A 22,040-nucleotide genomic window follows, 5' to 3' on the forward strand; every position below is an offset into this window, starting at 1 on the left:
TCTTTGTAGTGTGCTATTTATATTTAATTTCATGTTCCTTTTTCCAATTTAATAACATCTAGAGTGGGGGAAATTCTCTTAAGATTTATGTATTTAAGGAACAAAGAATGGGATTTGTAATTCAAAGAGGTCTGGAAGGACTTAAGTTTGCTTTCTTTGTATCTAAGTAAGATCAATTTTTCAAAACAAAGCTTTTAAAATTTATATTTTGTATTTTCCTTTGTGGTCTGAAATCTTGACATGGAGGGGTTCTCACATAATTTTAAAACTATTATTAAAAAATCAAATTTGCCTTTTTTTCATGCAAATTATACAGATTGAGTTTTATAACTAAAACTACATTGGTGGGAAGCTACTCTGCACATATTAATTTGAATTTTTTTAAAGCAGTGTCAGTTTATTGAACATAATTCATTTTATATTGCTTATACAGAAATAGAAAAACTTCAGTAATTTGCTAAATGCAACATTTAAGAATCAGGGATTTTTTGTTTGTTTTTGGTTTTTATTTGTGTCTCTGTTTTACCAAAGTTAGCTTTTACTGATTTTTGATCTGAATTTAAAATTTCTTTGACTTACAGTGGTTGGTTCTGCACGTGCACGGCCTAGTCAACTTCCTGAGCAGTCTTCCTCTGCACAACAGAATGGTAGTGTTTCAGATATATCTCCAGTTCAAGCTGCAAAAAAGGAATTTGGACCTCCTTGTATGTAAATCAGTATCAAGGATTCAGTCATTTTTGGCATACATGTTTTCTCTCTTGGTCATTCTTATAAGTTCCCAAATGGTAAAGTCTACCTCTAAGTTTTATTGCAGATTTCATTTTACCACTCTAGAATATTTTTTGTTTTTGCCACTTTAAGTCTGTTAATGGCATTTTTAAATGTATATTTTAGAGGAAAAATTTTGTGTGACATAAATTTCTTCAATTACTTTGAATTTAAAATTCTGGTCAAATAATAATTTGTCAAGGCATTATAGGAAAAAGTCATAGGCTTCTCAGTACTTTCATTTGAAAGATCTGTGATTTTTAAACCAAGAGATGACATGTATCAATATGTTTGAGTCATTTTTCTTGACTCTGTTTTGTATATTGTCCTGTTCCTAGCTTTGTTAAAGCAGCTCATAAGTAAAGTTCACATAGGTGTAATTGGCATTGCATGCCTTGTCATATGTATTTATTTTTTTGTATATGTGATGAAATTATTCATAATTTTCTGTAAGTACAGTATTCTTAAAAGAAAACTATACTTCTGCAGCTCATCTTTTTCTTTCAGCACGTAGAAAATCTAATTGTGTGAAAGAAGTGGAAAAACTACAAGAAAAACGAGAAAAAAGGAGATTGCAACAGCAAGAACTTAGAGAAAAAAGAGCCCAGGTTTGTAACAGAAATATATTTTGTTTCCAACCAAAGATTAAATTATATCAGTGAATGTGATTAACTTGTGAAAAATAATAGAGCTATTCATTTTAAGTATGAATTAGGAAATTCCTTAAATTGATATTGAGGAATGAAATAAGCTTTTGTGATAACAAATTGCCATAGCAGATTTTTATTGCATGTACTTTTTACATGGTTTAGTGAGTATGTGTTCATTTCAAAGTTTGTTCTTTTTCAGTAATAAGCTATTATGTTACAGAATTCTAATGGTATGGTATGTTTATAACTAATGGTCTTTTAATTTTAAAAAGATCTAAAAATACATTTGGAAAAACAACCCAGGAAGGTACATGATTGTACTATAAATTTCATTATTGGTTTTCCATGATTAAGTTCTATATGGCATAGTGAAATGGGGTGAATTTTGTGTTTCAGTTTATGCTAAATATTAAGAATGAATCTCTACCTTGTGTCCTTTTCTTCCTTCAAATGGTAGTAAAACTTTTTAATAGCAATGGTCTTTTATCCCTTTATAAGGTCTTTGTGTTAGAAATTTTGTTGTTAAACCTATAACTCCTCTGTTGTGCTTTTTTTTTTTTATATCTATTATAGTCTAAGAACTTGTTTCCTATAGTAAAACATCAGGTTGTTTATTTAGTAGTATTTTCAAATGGTGTTAGATTGCCAATTCATGTGAAATTGTGGACCCAGTGTAATATTCAACCTGAATAAATCAGCTTACACCTGAAAGTTACCTGAGAATGTCTAGTTGGATTTTGAAATAAATAATACACAAAACAGATATTTACTGATACTTAGCATAGATGCCACCAAGTGTTTTCTGTGTATACTTCATAATACTTACATATATATCTCTCTGCTTTATTTTTAACATCACATTCTGTTTTTGAGTTCATATAGTTGGTATTATTTCCTGTCAGGTCAAATGAAAGTGAGTTTCAATAATAGTTCTGAAATTTACATTCAAAGCAATTCTGAATATAATGTATGAAAAAAATCTGACTTAGAATATTCAGTCATTTATTTCATGGTTTGGCATGCTATTTGTAACAATCTGAAGTTTTGCGATTTTGAAGCAAAAAGGTAAATTGCAATTAGCATTTGATGATTTAAAGTTAAAACATTTTTTAAAAAATTATCTTGGCTTTTGATTCTTTAAGTTCGATGTCCTATTGCTTTTTAGCTGTTTTGTAATATGTTAGAGTTTTTTAAAAATTACTTTTAGAGAGTCAATAAATATAGGACATGAATCTAAATGAATTCACATTCCACTTTGCTGAAACACTAGATGAATCACACAGAAGAATTTGAATTGCTTAGAAGAAGAATTTGAATTTAAGAATGAATTTTTCTAGTATTTCAACTTTAGAGTTTTGTCATTGTTTTTAATGAGTGCTATTTCTCTTCTTCAATTTCTAGGATTAAGTATATAACAGATGATTTTTGGTATATAGTTAAAGGTGGTTTTAAGAATGATTCTTTGGAGTTAAAAGGATACATGTTTACTAATGGAATTGTATTTTTGCTATCAAAGTGATCTGAACATAATAAACATGAACTCTGAACTATCATAGACCACATTTTCAGTTCAGGTTGGGTCTTAGTTATGACAAATGATACTTAATTGAATTTTCAAACCGTGTAATATAAATGTAACAAATATAGCATTATTATAATTATAATAAATGGCAAATGCTTTGTCTTCTAATAGGATGTTGATGCTACAAATCCGAATTATGAAATTATGTGTATGATCAGAGACTTTAGAGGAAGTTTGGATTATAGACCACTAACAACAGCAGATCCTGTAAGATTCTTTGTTTTAAACTATTGCTGAGGGAGTGTTTATGCTATCAATAAAAAACGTGTATTGATACCTACTAAATTCCTATTGTGTTTAGCTAAATGTTTTTTCCATTTGGGGGATCATTTCCTGTATTTTAAGAGGAAAATCAAGAAATCATCTACTTTTCTGTACATCTTCCATAATTTTAAATACTAGAGGTGCTGCCCATAGAGATGACCCTTTTCAAAGAAAAGCATGCCTTTGGAAGGGCAGAACAATAGCTAAGATAATGACATAAGAACCAGTTTCCTTCTAATCATCTCTCGTAATTTGGTTTCAGTTATAAGCTTATTTTGTCTTTGACTTGGACTGTAGATTTCACTATCATTCCATTTTATTATTATTTAATTTGTTATTCGAAAATAAATATTATTCTGGCTTTTAACAGTAAATGATGGTTGTTGAGGAGCTGCAGTGGACCAAAACTCCAGTGCTGAAAATTTTTCTGTAGTCTTACTGCTTGTTTCCTGTTGAGGGGTGAGAATTTGTTGCACAGAAAATAATTTTATGTGTAATGTGAAAAATAATCCATCTGACCTAGCATATATAGAATGTGTTAGGCTTATGTATTATATAGGATTTCATAAAATTGTCACAACATTTGTATCCCATATATTTCAGTCCTTGCTAGTCCTCTATGTCTTTTACCTCCTGTATCTTGAGCTCATGTTTCACAACAAATTGACCAACTTTCTGAAATGGGCTGATGATAGTAAATGTTACTGGCTTTCAATCCCTGCTTCATCTTATGAGAACATAAGTTTTATGAAAATAAAATTTGTGCAAAATAGTTGTCATATTTATGAAATTGTTCAAATTTTGCTTGGTAATCTTTTGAGAATCCATTTTTTTTTCTATAGTGATCTTTGCAAACAACTTTCTTATCATCCTGGAAATATGCTAGTTGATAGAATAAAATTTTTACTTTAGTTGTATACAATTTATCTTGAAGTGAATAAGGCACCTTCTTGACATAAACTTAAAGCTAAGAACATTAGAACCCTCTACAAAATTTTTTACGTAGGGCTGGGGTTGTAGCTCACTTGTCTTGCACATGTGAGGCCCTAGGTTCAATTCTCAGTACCACATAAAAATAAATACATAAAATAAAGGTATTCATGTACAACTAAAAAAAAAACTGATTAAAAAAATAAAAAATGAAAGGTCAAGGAATGTAACTCAGTGGTAGAGTATCCCTGGGTTCAATCCCCAGTACCCCACCCCTCAAATATTTAATATAGTAATGGTTTACGAAAAAGAAAATGAGCAAGTTTCCATTACACTCAGAACTTTAGAAATAATTGTGCCTGACAAGTATTAAAATTTAAATTTAAGCAAAGCTAATTTGTTTTTTGAACTTACTTATGCTGCTTACATATTTATAAAACTGATGGAGAGAATTACATTGACTTTCTGGCATTTTATATACCACTGATAATCACTTAAATAAGACTTTTTATTCCTAGATTGATGAACATAGAATATGTGTTTGTGTAAGAAAACGACCACTCAATAAAAAAGGTATGGTGCTTAATGAACCCTATAAAGTTGAATTTGTCTTATTTGCAATGTATCTTAATAATAGTACAAATCAAATTGGTTTGGAAAAGTTCAATGTAAATAATTTCATTTGTATGTTAACTATTATGCAGATTTCTATGACTACACCTGTTGGTCTGTCACTTCTATAAATCATTGCCAGCTGGGCCAGGCATGGTGGTGATGGTGCACACTAAAAATCTATGTGAAACAGGAGGCTAAGACAGTAGGATCACAAGTTCAAGACCAGCGTCAGCAATTTAGTGAGGCCCTAGCAATTTAATAAAACCCTGTCTCAAAAATAAAATAATAAAGAAAACCTGAGGATTGAGCCTCTGGGTTCAATCCCAGATACTGCCCCCCGTGTCCTCCCCCAGAAAAGCCATTTCTGATTCTTGCTTTACAGAAGTCTTGTTTTAAACTGTTGTTGAAATAGCCTTAACTTATTTGAGTTACTTAATTTTTTTATGAGGTATTTTCTTAATTCTTACAATTTTTACTACTTTTATCTAAATTCTTACTACTTATAAGCTGGTTGAGGAAGTTTGAGTCAGGAGGATCACAAGTTTGAGGCTAAGCCTGGGAAACATAGTGAGACTCTGTCTGAAATACAATAAAAAGGGTTAGGAATGTAACTCAGTGGTAGAGTACCCCTGTATTCAATCCCCCCAGTACTACCCCTTTCCCACCCCCACCCCCCCCCAAATCTTACTACTTAGGTACCTTAATTTAAATGCTATGAGAATTAATGGGCAATGATTTTCACTTATTTTTTTAGAAACTCAAATGAAAGATCTTGATGTAATCACAATCCCCAGTAAAGATGTTGTGATGGTACATGAACCTAAACAAAAAGTAGATTTAACAAGGTACCTAGAAAACCAAACATTTCGTTTTGATTATGCCTTTGATGACTCAGCTCCTAATGAAATGGTTTACAGGTAGGTGAATTTGTTTTAAATCAGAATCTTGTTCCTATACCGTGCGTGTGTTCACCACTTCCCTGAAACTTAAATTGCATTTGATGTAGCTCTATAGAGCTGTAATATGCTTTTTCATTCTGAGTGTAAATAAAGACAATGTAAAAAACTCTGTAATATTGGGGTTGGGGTTGTGGCTCAGTGGTAGAGTGCTCGCCTAGCATGCTTGAGGCACTGAGTTCAATCTTCAGCACCATATAAATGTAAAATAAAGATGTTATGTCTACTTAAAACTAAACAATAAATATTTAAAAATCCCCCCAAATTCTGAGAGTACTAATGCTTGTTCTCTTTAATGCTTCCCCAAAATATACTTTTCTTTGCCAATTGCTAATTAACTTATTACACACACACCCCCACCCCACCCCACCCCCACACCCCATACACGGAGAAGAAATTTCTGGAAAGCATTGTTATAACCCTTAAGTAATGGAATGTAGTATGAAGAGAACTTTACATTTTAATCCCTGCACTAGGAATAAATTTGAAATACCTGTTGTTATACATTAATCATCATTTGTTTAAAAGTATTTAGCATTTACTGCCACTTAAGTTAAAAACATTCTATATCTACTATTTAACGTTTGCTTAATATTTTCATCTTTAAGCTCAAGGGTAGTTTTTTTGGGGTATATGGTTTTAATATTGCGCTTATTACGTTTATGTATTCAGCTTATAGACAATTCAAAGTTATATACATGAATGTCCCACATTCTTGTCAAATGTAGATCATTTTCAGTTTGCAAAGTTTCATTTCTAGTAACTAACGTTAGTTTTAGCCACATTGTTATTTTATTCTATGTAAAACTGCTTTGCAGTTGCTTGAATGTACCATGTTTTTTTTTCCCCTTTATTTTATACAGATGCTTAGAAAGCAGAAGAATTAACAAGAGTCTTAAGAATTGAAAGTATTACTACATATGAAATATAGTTAAGACCAACTTCATTGGTCTTAATCCAGTAAACTGGGAGTTCAGTTGTAAAATGAACAAAATTAAAGAACATATTAATGCTAGATATATTGGGAAGAATATATTTAAATAGAGAATTGTAATAGCAATTTTTTGTTAGCTTTCTGCAAATACAATTCTGTCCTCATTTACTTTCCTACCCCTGCCTCATAAAATTTAAGCCTGTTGGACTTTTAAAAATTTATTTATTTATTTTAGTTGTAGATAGACACATATCTTTATTTTTATTTTTATGTGGTGCTGCGGATCAAACCTGGTGCCTCACATGTGCTAAGCAAGTGCTCTACCACTGAGCCACAACCCCAACCCAAGCAGTTTGACTTTTATAATAGTTTTTAAGTAATTATTATAAACATGTTTCTGTATATGATAGATTTAATAAACAGTTTGTATTTCACATTGCATTTTACGCTTCTTAGCATTATCAGTATTTATCCTCTTTCTTTCATATTTTTATGGATTGAGAAATTATATATATAATACATATGTGTTTATAAATATATGTATGTATGTGTATATATATATATATAAAATGTTTTAAAAATTTTGATCTGATCACTCTTCAGGTTTATTTCTAGTTCTTTTTGACCAGAGGTTTTTCCTTTTCTTTTTGTTTTGTACCTTTTCCAATTTGGCCTTGAAAATTTTAAGCAGAGCTATCCAAAGTGTTCCATTTGTAGATTTATTTTCTAACATACACTTTATGTTCAGTGAGGAAGTATTTATCCTTCACCATTATATTGTTTTATTTTATATTTATGTTATTTAATTTTTGTGGTGGTAAGGTTCAAACACAGGACCTCACATATGCTAGGTAATGCTTTTAACTGAGTTACATCCCCAGTCCCCCCTTTTTATTTTAACAGTGGATTTTACCAATATGTTTGAGAAGCAATCTAAGCCATATATTTTGGTATTCTTGTCCTGAATCAAAACTATCAGCTCAGAACTCAAGTGTCCTATAAGTAAGTTTGCTTTTTTAAATATATGTATTTTTTAGTTGTAGATGGACATAATACCTTTATTTAATATTTTTTATGTGGTGCTGGGGATTAAACCCAGTACCTCACACATGCTAGGCAAGTGCTCTACCACTGAGCCACAACCCCAGCCCCTGTACGTTTTTTTATATTTTTTCCCCAAGTATAAATTATTTGCCCAGAGTCAAGGTAATAATTGTTTTTCTACTTACTTAGAAGGTCTAAAAATAATGTTTATACAGTTTTTCCCCCCATTGACCCTTCTCTGTTGAGATTACACTCTTATTCTGTTTTAAAATTGTAATTGATTATTTTTTATTTTTATTATATGTGTCTTATTATTCCCACCAATGTTTATTATGAAATTATACCTTAAAAACTTTTAAGCGAGGTACAGTGGCACGTATCTGTAATCCCAGTGGCTCAGGAAGCTGAGGCAAAAGGATTATAAATTCAAAGCCAGCCTCAACAAATTAGTGAGACCCTAAGTACCTTAGTTAACCCTGTCTTTAAATAAAATACAGACAAGGGCTAGTAATGTGGCTCAGTGGTTGAGTGCCTCTGAGTTCAATCCTTGGTACAAAAAAAAAAAATTTGAGGAATTCTTAACATGGTTATTTAAAAATTTTTAATAGAGATTTTTAAAAAATCTTGCCATAAACTTTGTTATTTGGTATTACTTTTATGTATTTGCTTAAGTATTTGTCACATATTCTGACTGATGCATTTTATTTTTAAGGTTTACTGCTAGACCATTAGTGGAAACTATATTTGAAAGGGGAATGGCTACATGCTTTGCTTACGGGCAGACTGGAAGTGGAAAAACTCATGTAAGTAATTCATTAAAATTTTATTGCAGCATGATACTATAATTTATTTTCCTTTATAACTTAATTCTGTAATCAAATTCTTAAGATGTATTCCTGAATAATGTCTATTATTATTTATTTTCTTTTCAAAATAAAGACTATGGGTGGTGACTTTTCAGGAAAGAACCAAGATTGTTCTAAAGGAATTTATGCATTAGCAGGTAAGTGTCCTTTTATATGTAATTTGTAACATTCTCCTTGGATATTATTCAAGTGACTTTGAAAGAAAGTTTTAAAATAGCAACTCTAATACTATGCTTAATGGACATTATGCCAGTGGGTTGTCAGATCGAAAAGATCTATAAGATTAAACTTTTGGTGACAAAAATACCGATTACATTTTTGTTGGTATAATCTGGCACATTGTAGGAGATTAGTGTAAATTGTTGAATGGCTGCATTATAAAAAGCTTCTATTTGGTATGGTTATAAGAATGACCTTATTTTGACCACCTATGTATAATTTTAGGTAATTTATAATAATAAGTAGTAGCATTGCTTATAGAATGTGAAGGAGAGTCACTTCTGTTAAAAGTACTTTTTTGTCAAATTAATATTTGCTTTAATTTTCATTTTTAGTATTGATGCTATTATCATCCTAGGTAAAGATTATCTGTTGACTCCTTTACAGATAGAACATTTAAATTGCATTTTAAAAATATTTGCCACTTCTTAACAATTTTCTGTACATGAAATTCTTAACAGCTCGAGATGTCTTTTTAATGCTAAAGAAGCCAAACTATAAGAAACTAGAACTTCAAGTATATGCAACCTTTTTTGAAATTTATAGTGGAAAGGTATGTTGGAACTCTTTTTCAAATTTTTATGATTTTTGTTCAAAACACTAGAAAAACTGGGGATAATAGGAACATATCTCAACATTGTAAAAGCTATCTATGCTAAGGCCCAGACCAACATCATTCTAAATGGAGGAAAATTGAAAGCATTCCCTCTAAAAACTAGAACATGACAAGGATGCCCTGTTTTACCACTTCTACTTGACATAGTTCTTGAAACTCTAGTCAGAGGAATTAGACAAATGATAGAAGTTAAAGGGAATATGGATAGGAAAAGAAGAACTCAAAACTATCACTATTTGCCGACAACATGATTCTATACGTGGAAGACCCAAAAAATTACACCAGAAAATTTCTAGAACTAATAAATGAATTCAGCAAAAAGTAGCAGGATATAAAATCAACACCCATAAATCAAAGGCATTTCTTTCTGTACATCAGTGATGAATCCTCTGAAAGGGAATTTAGGAAAACTACCCCATTTACAATAGCCTCAAAAAAATAAAATACTTGGGAATCAACGAAAGAGGTGAACGACCTCTACAATGAAAACTACAGATTGCTAAAGAAACTACAGACCTTAGAAGATGGAAAGATCTCCCTTGCTTTTGGATAGGCAGAATTAATATTGTCAAAATGACCATCCTACCAAAAGCACTATACAGTTTTAATCAAATCAAAATCCCAATGACACAGTGCCATTTCTCATAGAAATAGAAAAGGCAATCATGAAGTTCATCTGGAAAAATAAGAGACCCAGAATATCCAAAGCAGCCCTTAAAAGAAGAGTGAAGCAGGTGGCATCATTATACCAGACCTTAAGGTATACTACAGAGCATTAGTAACAAAAATAGCATAGTATTGGCACCAAAGTAGACTTGTTAGACCAGTGGTACAGAATAGAGGACACAGAGACAAACTCACAATAAATATTGTTATGTCATACTAGACAAAAGCTCCAAAAACATACATTGGAGAAAAGATAGCCTCTTCAACAAATGGTGCTGGGAAAATTAGAAATCCACAAGCAGCAAAATGAAATTAAGCCCCTGTCTCACTATCCACAAAACTCAAAAGTAGATCAAAGACCTAGGAATTAAACCAGAGTCCCTGTACCTTATAGAACAAAAAAGTAGGCCCAAACAATCAGTGAGGTGAATAGAGAGCCCATAGAGTGGGAGAACATCTTTACTACACACACATTAGATAGAGCACTAATTTCCAGGATTTACGAAGAACTTAAAACCTAATTGTCAAAAAAATAAATAATCCTATCAATAAATGGGCCAAGGAACTGAACAGACATTTCTCAGAAGATGATATACAGTCAGTCAACAAATATATGAAAAAATGTTCATCTCTAGTAGTTAGAGAAATACAAATCAAAACTACTCTAGATTTCATCTCACTCCAGTCAGAATGGCAGCTATCAAGAGTACAAACAACAATAAGTGTTGGTGAGGAAGCGGGAAAAAAGGCACACTCATATGTTGCTGGTGTTATTGCAAATTGGTGCATCGAATGTGGAAAACGGTATGGAGATTCCTTGAAAAACTTGGAATGTAATCACCATTTGACCCAGCTGTCTCACTCCTGGTTTATACCCAAAGGACTTAAAAACCGCATACTATAAGGACACAGCCACATCAATGTTTATAACAGCACAATTCACAATAGCTAAATTGTGGAACCAACCTGGATGCTCTTCAGTAGATGAATGGATAAAGAAAATGTGTGTGTGTGTGTGTGTGTGTGTGTGTGTGTGTGTGTGTGTGGATATATACATTGTGGAATATTACTCAGAATTAAAAGAGAAAAAAATCACAGCATTTAAAGATAAATGGATGGAGTTGGAGAATATCATGCTAAGTGAAGTAAGCCAGTCCCCAAAAAACAAATGTCGAATGTTTTCTCTGATGCTGATCCATAATAGGGATGGTGGGGAGCATGAGAGGAATGGAGGAACTTTAGATAGGGCAAAGGGGAGAGGAAGGGGGAGGGAGGGGGCATGGGAGTAGGAAAGGTGATGGAACAAGAAGGACATCATAACCCTAAGTACATGTATGAAGACACGAATGGTGTGACTCTACTTTGTGTATAATCGTAGACATGATAAATGGTGCTCTTTATGTATACCATGAATTGAAATGCATTCTGCTGTCATGTATAATAAATTAGAATAAATTTAAAATTGAAATAACATTTTCAATTCAGTGTCAACTGAGCACATTCATGTTGCTTTAGAGCTACTGTCACAAAATTTATATAGATTTTGAATGTTAGACTTTGTCTTGAGGTTTTTAAAATGTCATTGAATCCCTTAATATGTTGAGCTTTATTCTTCTAATATAATTATTACTTTCCTCTCTAAAATAATTTTTAGGCTCTGAGTGACCCATTGTTATAGAACTGCTTCTGTTTATTTTAAAGCTAGTTTTCTAAAATGGATGTGATTTTTCATAGGTATTTGACTTGCTAAATAGGAAAACAAAATTAAGAGTTCTAGAAGATGGAAAACAACAAGTTCAAGTGGTGGGCCTACAGGAGCGGGAGGTTAAATGTGTTGAAGATGTACTGAAACTCATTGATATAGGCAACAGTTGCAGGTAAATATATTAATTAAGAAAGGGAAACTTCAGTTTTAGGTAATTGTTACACAAACACAAACTAAGGAGGTTCTCCATTGCACCTTGGGAGTAAAATTCCTTGTTCTTTGACATCTATTATATTGATATCATAACTACAGTTAGGAAAAGCTAGGTAAAGTTGTAACAATCTGGTATTTCTTCTGTATTTAAATTGTAAAAACTGGCTAAATAGATTTTTGTTATTGCTTTTTAAAATGAAGATGTCATGCTAACATGTAAATTAAAATTTTAATGTATCAACATGTCCTTAATCACATTATAGAACATCTGGTCAAACATCTGCAAATGCACATTCATCTCGGAGCCATGCAGTGTTTCAGATTATACTTCGAAGAAAAGGAAAACTACATGGCAAGTTTTCTCTCATCGATTTGGCTGGAAATGAAAGAGGAGCTGATACTTCCAGTGCAGACAGGCAAACTAGGCTTGAAGGTGCTGAAATTAATAAAAGCCTTTTAGCACTCAAGGTAAATTAAATATATTTAATTATGAAATGTCTATTATTACTATTACTATTATTATTATTACTATTATTATTATTATTATAGTTGTAGATGGACAGCAAGCAAGCCTTTATTTTGCTTGTTTATTTTCATGTGGTGCTGAGGATAGAACCCCATGCCTCACACATGCTAGGCAAGTGGTCTGCCACTGAGCTACAGCCCCCAGCCCTGCTTTTTAATTTTGTTTACTCAGTTGCCAGATAACAGTACTTACTTTTTCCAATAAAAACACATTTTCAAACTGGTGGGATAAAATGGTATATGGGTTGGCACACCAATTCAATTCTGAGGCTGCCCAGATAGATTCTAAAAAGCCTTCTTCATCAGATATATTTTCTTGGGTAGGGTAAGGAACCATACAATTGAACTAAGAAATAACTTTCTCAGAAAAAAAATGTGGAATCGTTTTCAGAAAGTCTGGCCAGGTATATATTATCTTTTCCTTCACTAGAAAAGCAAAGGTTAGAAAGATTTATAGTAAAATATTCTGTATTTTTTTCTTATGTAATGCCACTTTGAAATTTTAACATTTTACAGTTATCCTGTTGCCTGCCACATTTAAACATTAGCCATTGTTTCCAGAGTATTTTTTGAAAGGATAATAAAGTAGATTTTGTGAGTTAAAAAAAAAAAATTTAGTTATCAATAGACCTTTACTTATTTATATGTGGTGCTGAGAATTGAACCCAGTGCTTCATATATGCTAGGCAAGTGCTCTACGACTGAGCTACACCCCCAGACTTTGTGAGTTTTTTTTTTGTTTGTTTGTTTGCTTGTTTTTGATCTTTTTCTTGAATTAGCGTTCATGGGAACACTTTCACAATGCTGTGAAACTGTTAGAATTTTCAGAGCTCATCAGACCGTAAATGTTAGACTCATCATAAAAGACCTCTTAAAATACGTTACTTAATATCACTCTTTTTAAGAAAGTCTAATCTGTGAGTCTTGCTTTCTTAAATTTCAGGAGTGTATCAGAGCCTTAGGTAGAAACAAACCTCATACTCCTTTCCGAGCAAGTAAACTCACTCAGGTGTTAAGAGATTCATTCATAGGTGAAAATTCTCGTACCTGCATGGTAAGTTTATTTTTGTTATATTTCATTTTAATCCTAAAGTAATAACTATACAGTATCTATGGAAAATTTTAATGTACATTAGTTACAGTCATTTGAATCCTAGATACAGTTGATATTTAAGATGTGTCCCTGCCAGTCTGATAGAAAGCATTATATTATTTCCAACATCTGAATTATCTCATATATATCATGAATGTATAATTTGTTATTAGGTTTTGGTTATCCTGTGTGACAGCACCAGGGTTTATCCTCTGGCAAGATGCTGTTAGAAGAAGTAGGAGGGAGTAGTCACTTGGTATTGTTCCCTGTGTTTGCCTTCATTTTCTATTGGAGTTTGATCATTTCATGGTGTTTCAGAGAGTTGCTTACATTTTAATTGTATCATTATGTGATTATGGGTAAAAGATAGCAAGTAAAATTTTTAAATACCCACTTAAGATTAGACCTAAATGAGCTATTTTTTTAGTATTATTGTCTGGATTATTTATGACATTTTATCTTCGCCTTTCCTTCCCCCACCCCCTGTAGATTGCCACGATATCTCCAGGAATGGCATCCTGTGAAAATACTCTTAATACATTAAGATATGCAAATAGGTATGAGATGGTTCTCTATTACGAAATTTGAAATCTAATTCTAAAATAGGGCAGTATATAATATCTTGTTGTAGGGCAGATTATAGTACATTGTTCTTAAAAATATTTTATAGATTTATTCTTTCATTATATTTTTTCGGTACTGAGGATTTATTTAAGCCAGGGGTACTTCACCACTGAACTACATCCCCATCCCTTTTTGTTTTTTTAAGACAGGGTCTCCCTGAGTTGCATAGGGCCTCACTAAGTTGCCAAAGTTGGCTTTGAATTTGTGATTCTCCTGCCTCAGTCCCCCAAGTTGCTAGAATGACAGATGTATGCTACTTTGCGTGACCACATTTATTATTTAAGGTGATAATATTTAGAATCAGTTTTTCAATTTGTAAAAATGAGTTGACAAAATGTATCATAGGCTGTTAAAGCAGTTTATTCCTTGGAGTCATGAAAAGCCCTTGGACTTGAATGGGCATATTTATTCTATAGCTCCCCCCTGCTACTCTTGTTTTGAATGAGTGATTACATAGTTTTAAATTTGTTAGCATCTATTACATTTATGATTTTAATGTAGAGATAAAATTCCTCTTTATGAACTATTTCTAATATGAAGATTGTCTTAATTTTGCTTAACAAAAATATTTTGTCAAGTGTTGTATAGTTAGAGAAGCAGCTGTTATCTTTAGTAAAAGTGACCTTTCTGTACTACAACATGTTTGTGTTTTTCCATTTCAAAGTTATATTTTGTAATATTTTACTTTACTTAAATTATGCAAATTCTTCCTCTTGAGACAGACAAATAAATGAAAGCTACAGGGCCAGTATATATTTCTTTTAATTGTTTTGCTATAAGCTAAAAATTATTCCTGATGATATTAAATGTTATATATAAGGAATATAAAGTTTGAGTGACAAGTGATAGTCTTTCTGGTGTTGTATATGAATTATATCTTGTTATTCATGTCTGTAATGTGTCCAACTTTAAACAACTGGGTCATTAGCGATGGAAGGACAAAATGCATTATAGGCTGTTAAAGCAGTTTATTTCTTGGAGTCATGACATGCCCTTGGACATGAATGGGTATATTTATTCTATAGCTCCCCTCTGCTACTCTTGTTTTGAATGAGTGATTACATAGTTTTAAATTTGTTATCACCTATTACATTTATGATTTTAATGTAGAGATAAAATTCCTCTTTATGAACTGTTTCTAATGTGAAGATTGTCTTAGTTTTGCTTGACAAAAGTATTTTGTTTCTTTGTTTTAATCATAATGGAAATTTTATTTTCAAATTTTATTTTCAATTTTCAACTTTTTCTTACAATATGAAACACATGTGCATAAAAACTACCTAAGTGAATAAAATGATGAATACCTGTATAGTGAAAAATTTGGCCTTATATTAGGAAATAGAACATCACTGGCCTCTTACAATGTTCTTAATGTATTCATTCTTTCTGATTACAAAAATTACAAAAATTGTCCATCCCATTAGTTTCTCACCTTAGGTAATCATGGTCCTGACTTCTTGGAACAAATTTCTCTCTCTCTCTCTCTCTTTTTTTTTTACCTGCTTTTGGAGATGGGATCTTCCTATGTTACCCTTAACTGGGCTCAAACCCAAGATTCTCCATTGTGCCCAGCATTATTTTTCTTTCTCCCTCTCTCTAGTTTTTATTTTTTTTTTTGGTAATAGAGATTAAACCCAGGGGATGCTCTACCACTGAGCTATGTTCCCACCCCCCTCCCCCCTTTTTTTTGGAGGAGCCTAAGTTGATAAGGCTGGTCTCAAATTGCAGACCTCCTGCTGCAGTCTTCCCAGTCACTGGGATTATAGGAATACATCAATGCCTGGCTTGTTCTCTCTTAAAAATAGTTTTAAGCTGTGTGCAATGGCATTGATTTATAATCCCCAGTGAGGCAGCCGAGGCAAGAGGATTGCAATTATAAGGTCAACCTCAGCAATTTAGTGAGACCCTGCATCAAAAATAACAAATAAAAAGGGCTGGGTTTAATTCCCAGTACTGATAAATAAATTAAAAACAAATATATACATACACCCAAAGTTTTACGGCCTATGAATATATCTTTAAGCAGCATAGGATCTATGTTTGGATCATGTACTTTGTTCTTTTACGTTTTGTTTCAGCTGAAGAAATTTCAAATGGTAGTAAACATTGGAAAGTATAAACCTATTAATCTTTTGTAAAAAGGTATTAAAATCTAATAGCTATGTTAAAAATGTAATAGAACTTTATTTCAAAATTTAATTCCTTTTATAGTTTGAATTTACTCCTAGCTGAAAACTTATTGTGCAACTAAGTGATTTTTTTTGTAATTAATTTTTTAGCATGTAGGATTTTTATCATTAATTTAAAATGCTGCTTATTGAAAATTGTTCACGGACAGGTGGGGAACAGCTTAGTGTGGTAGCTTCTTGCCATGATAATAGAATTAAAACAAAAAATCTTCATGTCTTAAAACTTTAGACTGAAAAGGATTCCCCCTAATATGAAAATGATATACATGTTCAATAACGTTTACCTGAAATGTTTTGAGATCAGTAGTGTATTAGATTTTGGATTTCTTCAAATTTTGGAATATTTACACACACATAAGGAGATATCTTAGGGTGGGATCCAAACATTAGCAAAAACAACTTAAATTCCATTAGTATAGGCAGTTCTCAGTCAGAGTTCTTCATCTGAATCACCAACCACAAAAAAGTTGAGTGACTGTTTTATCAATCATATGAATAATGTTTCATAGCTAATACCATTCTAGATGTATAAGCAGAAGTTAATTTGTGAAAATGAGTGACTTAAAGAATTAGGGCTTAATTTTAACTCTTGTGTCCTGTTTGAGAAAGTCCACAAATGCACTAGGAAGTCATTAATACTAATAAATATTTATGCAATTGACAACATAAGAAAGAGTGGTCTTGTAGTTTAAATAAATGGTATTTCAGGATTTAGATAGTGTCCTGGAGGTAGGAATGTAGCTCAGAGATAGAGTATTTGCCTAGCATGCAAAAGGCCCTGGGTTCAATCCCCAGTACCTCCCTCACTCCCATCCCACCCCCCCCACACACACACATTTGGTACTTTGTGGTTAAATTTCAAGTATTATTAAAAAAGTAAAAGAAGGATTTTAGTTAGGTCTTTTGAGTAAGGGATCAGTGGGATTAAGAGGTTAAAACCTCTTAAAACTGATTATTTATAAAATAAAAGTCTAAATACATTGTTAAGCAGTGTTGATAACCTTTTCTAAACAAAACTGAATTCAAATGAAAACTTGAAATGTGCATTGCTGTTTTTACAAAAACATTTTCTTTTAATTTGTTGCTGTTTTGGTGCTGCAGAGTAAAGGAGTTTGGAATTAGTCCATCAGACATTCCCTTCTCACAGGGTAGTGGCAGTCGCCCTGATCTCTCTCCTTCTTATGAGTATGACGACTTTTCTCCTTCGATTACCAGGTCTACTTCATTCTATACATAAGATGTTTATTTTAATAGTTTTTAAATTTTTTTTCTATATATAAACATTTCATTTACTTCTTTTATCCTGAGCCATATTATTTTTCATTTTCATTTCATTTGGCAGGTGCTGGTTGTACTGCATGATCTGCATTTTTATGTCCTGTATTAATTTATTTGCTTTGAAATTTTGGTTTAGAATTCAGGCTTCCTATTTCCCCTCATTTTTAAAAGGATGATGTCACTTTTGCATACTTACATTAAAAGATAAATTTGTCTTGCTTGCAGTGAAGAGTTTACCTGTATTGTGTATGATCTTATAAATTTCCTTGTCTGCAAGGAAATGACAAGGTTCCTATTAGAAAGTATATCCTTTCTCAGATGTGAGGAGCAAACATTTTTTAAAATGATACAAATCTTATAATCTTTATACCTTGGAAATAAAATTATTTCATATTTAGCTATTTTAATTCAAGCATTTCAACTATCAGAAATCTGCAAAGTGTATCAAATTCTCTGATATCAGCAATGACCTATTTATAAAACTTAATGCTTTTGTAAAGATTTTTCTGCTCATATAATGTAATTGCAACAGTGTGTTTCTTTGAAATACTGAGTCTGCATACTTTGAATTTCCACTTTTGTGCACATTTATTCTTGAAGTAATTGTAAAGTTGCTTATGTGAACTACTAGAATTAAACAACCAAACATCCTATTAAGAGTTTCCAGAGAGTTCAGATAAATTTGAGCTATAAAGGTGACATCATCAATCCTAATGTGTTATTTGAATTGCCTTTAATTGAATAGGTTGGTATTTTCTTGCTCCTATGCTTGAGTCTTTGTTAATTTTAGATACCTCTTCTCTATCTATAGGGTGAAAGAACTGACTGTTGATCCAACTGCGGCTGGTGATGTCCGTCCTATAATGCACCATCCACCAAACCAAATTGATGACTTAGAGACACAGTGGGGTGTGGGAAGTTCCCCTCAGAGAGATGATCTAAAACTTCTTTGTGAACAAAATGTGAGTGAGATAATATAGTTGTAATTGATGCAGTTTTAGTTCATTTCATTAATAGCTCAATTTTATCTACGTCAGGGGTCAGCAAACTATACTCTGTTTTTACAAGTAATGTTTTATTAGAACATAGCAATGCTTACTCATTTATGGATTGCCTGGCTGCTTTCTTACATAACAGTACCAAAGACTGTATGGCTCACAAATCTAAAACATCTACTATCTGGTTTGCCAAACCTCTGATCTAATCTATTACCTCCCACCCCCATATTTTATACCAGTATTAAAATTTTAGTAATATAGGGTAGAAGCAAGTTTAAGAATTATACATCCAGTAAGTACCTCATTATAAAGCTTAAAAACAAAATAAAGGAACTGTGGACAAAGGCATGACCTTCATTAAAAATCAAACATGGCAAAATGCTATCATCCATTAAACCAGGCTGCTTTTCTATATGTTTGAAATGTTTAATGATATTTCATAATTTAAAATTCTGTTTTTCCAGCTGGGCACAGTGACACATCTTACACTCCAGCAACTTGAGAGACAGAGGTAGGAGGATCGAAAGTAAAGGCCAGCCTGGGCAACTTAAAAAACCTCTGTCTTGAAATCAAATCCAGAAAGGGTTGGGGATGTAGCTCAGTGGTATTGTGTTGCCCAGCATGCACAAGACCTTGGGTACCATACCCCTGTACTCTTTTTTTAATGTTCTAATTATTAAAAATAATAAAATGTATGCCCACTCTATAAGGATAGAAGGGCATAAATAAGCAAGAAAGCACAAATAATAACTTGCTTCCACATAATTGTTTTTAACATTGAGAGGATTACATTCTGTGTGTGAAATACAAGAGTTATTTATGTAGTTATTTAATTTCATTTTAACATGTATATTTTAAATGGTTTTATGTCACTGTTTTTCCCACTAAAATCCTATCGTGGCATTTTCTCATAATGTCAAAAGGTGGCATTTACTAATTGCTTACTACATGACATACATTTGCTAAATATTTTGCTTGTTACCTGATTTAATCCTCACAAATCAATGTGGTAGGTGTTGTAATTATCCCTACTTCATAGTTAATTTTCTAAGAGGCGTAACAACTTGACCAAGATTATAAGTGAGGAGGCCAGAGTTGAAACCTACATCTTTCTTTTGACACAATCCAATTTATGTCAGATAAGCATATTTCCATCAACAGTATTCTTTGAAAAGAACAGAATTAGTGGTTATGTTGTAATACTTTCTGACAGATGTTAAATCCAAAATATTCTAGAGTAACAAATGGACATAACTGCTTTTGATTACCACATTCCATACTACTTTTTTGTTTTCACATTCCACATCCTCTGTTACTAAATCAAGGCTGTAAGCAGCTGTCCTCAACCAGAGGTGATTTGGCCCAACCAAGACAAAAATATATGAAGATGTTTTTGGTTGTCACAGCTGAGGTGATATTGTTAGCATCTAGTAGGTAGAAGCTATGATGCTTTTAAACACGTAGTGCATGGGATAGCCACACTCTTCACTCTACCCCTCAAAAATGTCAGTAGTTCAAAGGTTGAGAAAACTAGTTTTAAATTAAGAGTTCTAAATTTTGAAACATAAAAACAGCTAAAAATTAGATCCTGGCGTCATTCCCTGCCCTGTCTACATAAGTTTTAAAAGACACTATACATGTTCTTGGAGCCCTCAAATCAGTTCCTTTATTGTAATAGCTATGGTACCTCCCAAAGATTCTGAAAACCAGAGTTAAGAGGCATTCTTCTCTTCTGTTTGCATTTTATTCTCATATCTAATGAGACTAAGACTTAACAGTTAACAAGGTAGATTAGTGGAATAGCATCTAAGATAAGCCCTAGAGATAAAAATAATATAGGTACACTTATAATTAAGTTCATTAGTATTCCAAGAGTAGAAGAAAATTGTATAGACAAAAAAGTGTTTGGATCAGGGCTGGGGATATAGCTCAGTTGGTAGAGTGCTTGCCTCTCATGCATAAGGCCCTGGATTCAATCACCAAGAAAAATAAGTAAAGGTTTCTTGGGAAAGAAACTTCAGAAAGAAACCTTAGCAATATAAGTTTCGAATTGATCTAAAACCAACATAATGCATATGTTGTATGTCTGTGTGTATGTATAGTTATTGTTGATGAAGTAAAACTATCCTGTCAATTCAAATTTCTATAATAACTGCCAGGAATGGTGGTACATGTCTATAGGTGCAGGTACTTAGGAGGGTGAGGCAGGAGGATCACTTGAGTCCAGGAATTTGTGGATAATCTTGAATAACATAGTGAGATCCCATCCAAAAAAAATGAAAGAAGGAGGAAGAATAACTGGTAAGCAAATCATGTAGTATAATTTGAAAATTATTTTTTTTAAGAGTTAAGTCCTTCAGAGTATTAATTTGATCAAAGACATTATCTTTACGTAATCCAAAGATGGTGTTTTTAGTCCCCCTCCCACTTTGCTACAGGGGATTAAAAGCAGGGCCTGTCCATACTAGATAATCTCACTACTACTGAGATTTATCTCCAGCCCTTTTCTTTTTTCTTTTGAAACAGGTTCTCCCTAAAATGCCCAGGCTGACCTCAATCTAACCATCCTTTTGCCTCAGCATTCTGAGTAGCTGGGATTACAGGCATGTGCCACCATGCCTGGTTCATCTCTTTTAAGAAAACAAACTTAAGACATGTACAGGTAGTCCTTGACTCAACAATGGGGTTACATCCTGATATCACAAGTTGAAAATGCATTTACCACACCTAACATGGTGAACATATTAATAGAAAAGATCAAAATTCAGATTTTGAAATGATTTCTGGATACTTATTGGTTTTATGTCATTGAAAAGTCTTAAAAAGCATAATCGGAACCATCCTTAAGTCAAGAATTGTCTGTATATGAGTTAATTCATATACAGAAAAGAAAACAGTAGTAAAGAAATATTTGAATATATTTACAATTTGCAAAAGATTTATATTTGAAAAGCTGACTGTTCCTGAAGAGTGCTTTTTTGGGGGTAATTTTGCAGTAAACCTTGGCATCAAGGAAAATTATTACCTACTCATAAAAAAGTTTGGATTGCTTTACTGAGAGTTATGTATATTATTTTGACCCACAGAAAGAAATTGTGACTTTCACTTTTATGTATATTTGAGTAGTCATCACCATTCAAGCTTCCTCAAATTCTAAATGTTATTGTAAAGTGTCATTAAAAAGCTACTTTTAGGGGTTGGGCAGTAGGGTGTGTGCTTAGCATGTAAGGTCCTAGGTTCAGAACTTGGCATCAAAAAAAAAAAGAAGAAAAACACAAAAATCGACTACTTTTCTAGCATTTAAA

At 32.4% G+C, this 22,040-nt stretch overlaps 1 protein-coding gene and 1 non-coding gene across 7 annotated transcripts in view; both read left to right on the forward strand.

Annotated features, from left to right (window-relative positions):
• The window catches only part of Kif2a (kinesin family member 2A), a 68,679-nt gene that overhangs the window by 39,525 nt on the left and 7,114 nt on the right, over positions 1–22,040 (forward strand). The window contains exons 5-18 of one of the 6 annotated variants that reach the window (XM_058583139.1): positions 582–704; positions 1,258–1,376; positions 3,112–3,207; positions 4,713–4,767; positions 5,564–5,726; positions 8,456–8,546; positions 8,683–8,746; positions 9,290–9,381; positions 11,845–11,987; positions 12,292–12,496; positions 13,497–13,607; positions 14,136–14,203; positions 17,561–17,674; positions 18,549–18,699. In XM_058583139.1, the coding sequence (XP_058439122.1) occupies positions 582–704; positions 1,258–1,376; positions 3,112–3,207; positions 4,713–4,767; positions 5,564–5,726; positions 8,456–8,546; positions 8,683–8,746; positions 9,290–9,381; positions 11,845–11,987; positions 12,292–12,496; positions 13,497–13,607; positions 14,136–14,203; positions 17,561–17,674; positions 18,549–18,699 (1,595 nt within the window). The remainder of the gene's footprint in view (positions 1–581; positions 705–1,257; positions 1,377–3,111; positions 3,208–4,712; positions 4,768–5,563; positions 5,727–8,455; positions 8,547–8,682; positions 8,747–9,289; positions 9,382–11,844; positions 11,988–12,291; positions 12,497–13,496; positions 13,608–14,135; positions 14,204–17,560; positions 17,675–18,548; positions 18,700–22,040) is intronic. The other 5 variants (XM_058583140.1, XM_046456317.2, XM_046456313.2 and 2 more) reach the window with 5 other exon arrangements.
• Trnaa-agc (transfer RNA alanine (anticodon AGC)) lies at positions 17,185–17,262 on the forward strand. Its single transcript has one exon. It is a non-coding gene; the product is annotated as a tRNA-Ala (tRNA).

Source organism: Marmota monax, unplaced genomic scaffold (assembly GCF_021218885.2).
Source record: "Marmota monax isolate L192 unplaced genomic scaffold, Marmota_monax_Labrador192_F-V1.1 WCK01_AAM20220418_F8-fsc00037, whole genome shotgun sequence".
Lineage (NCBI taxonomy): Eukaryota > Metazoa > Chordata > Mammalia > Rodentia > Sciuridae > Marmota > Marmota monax.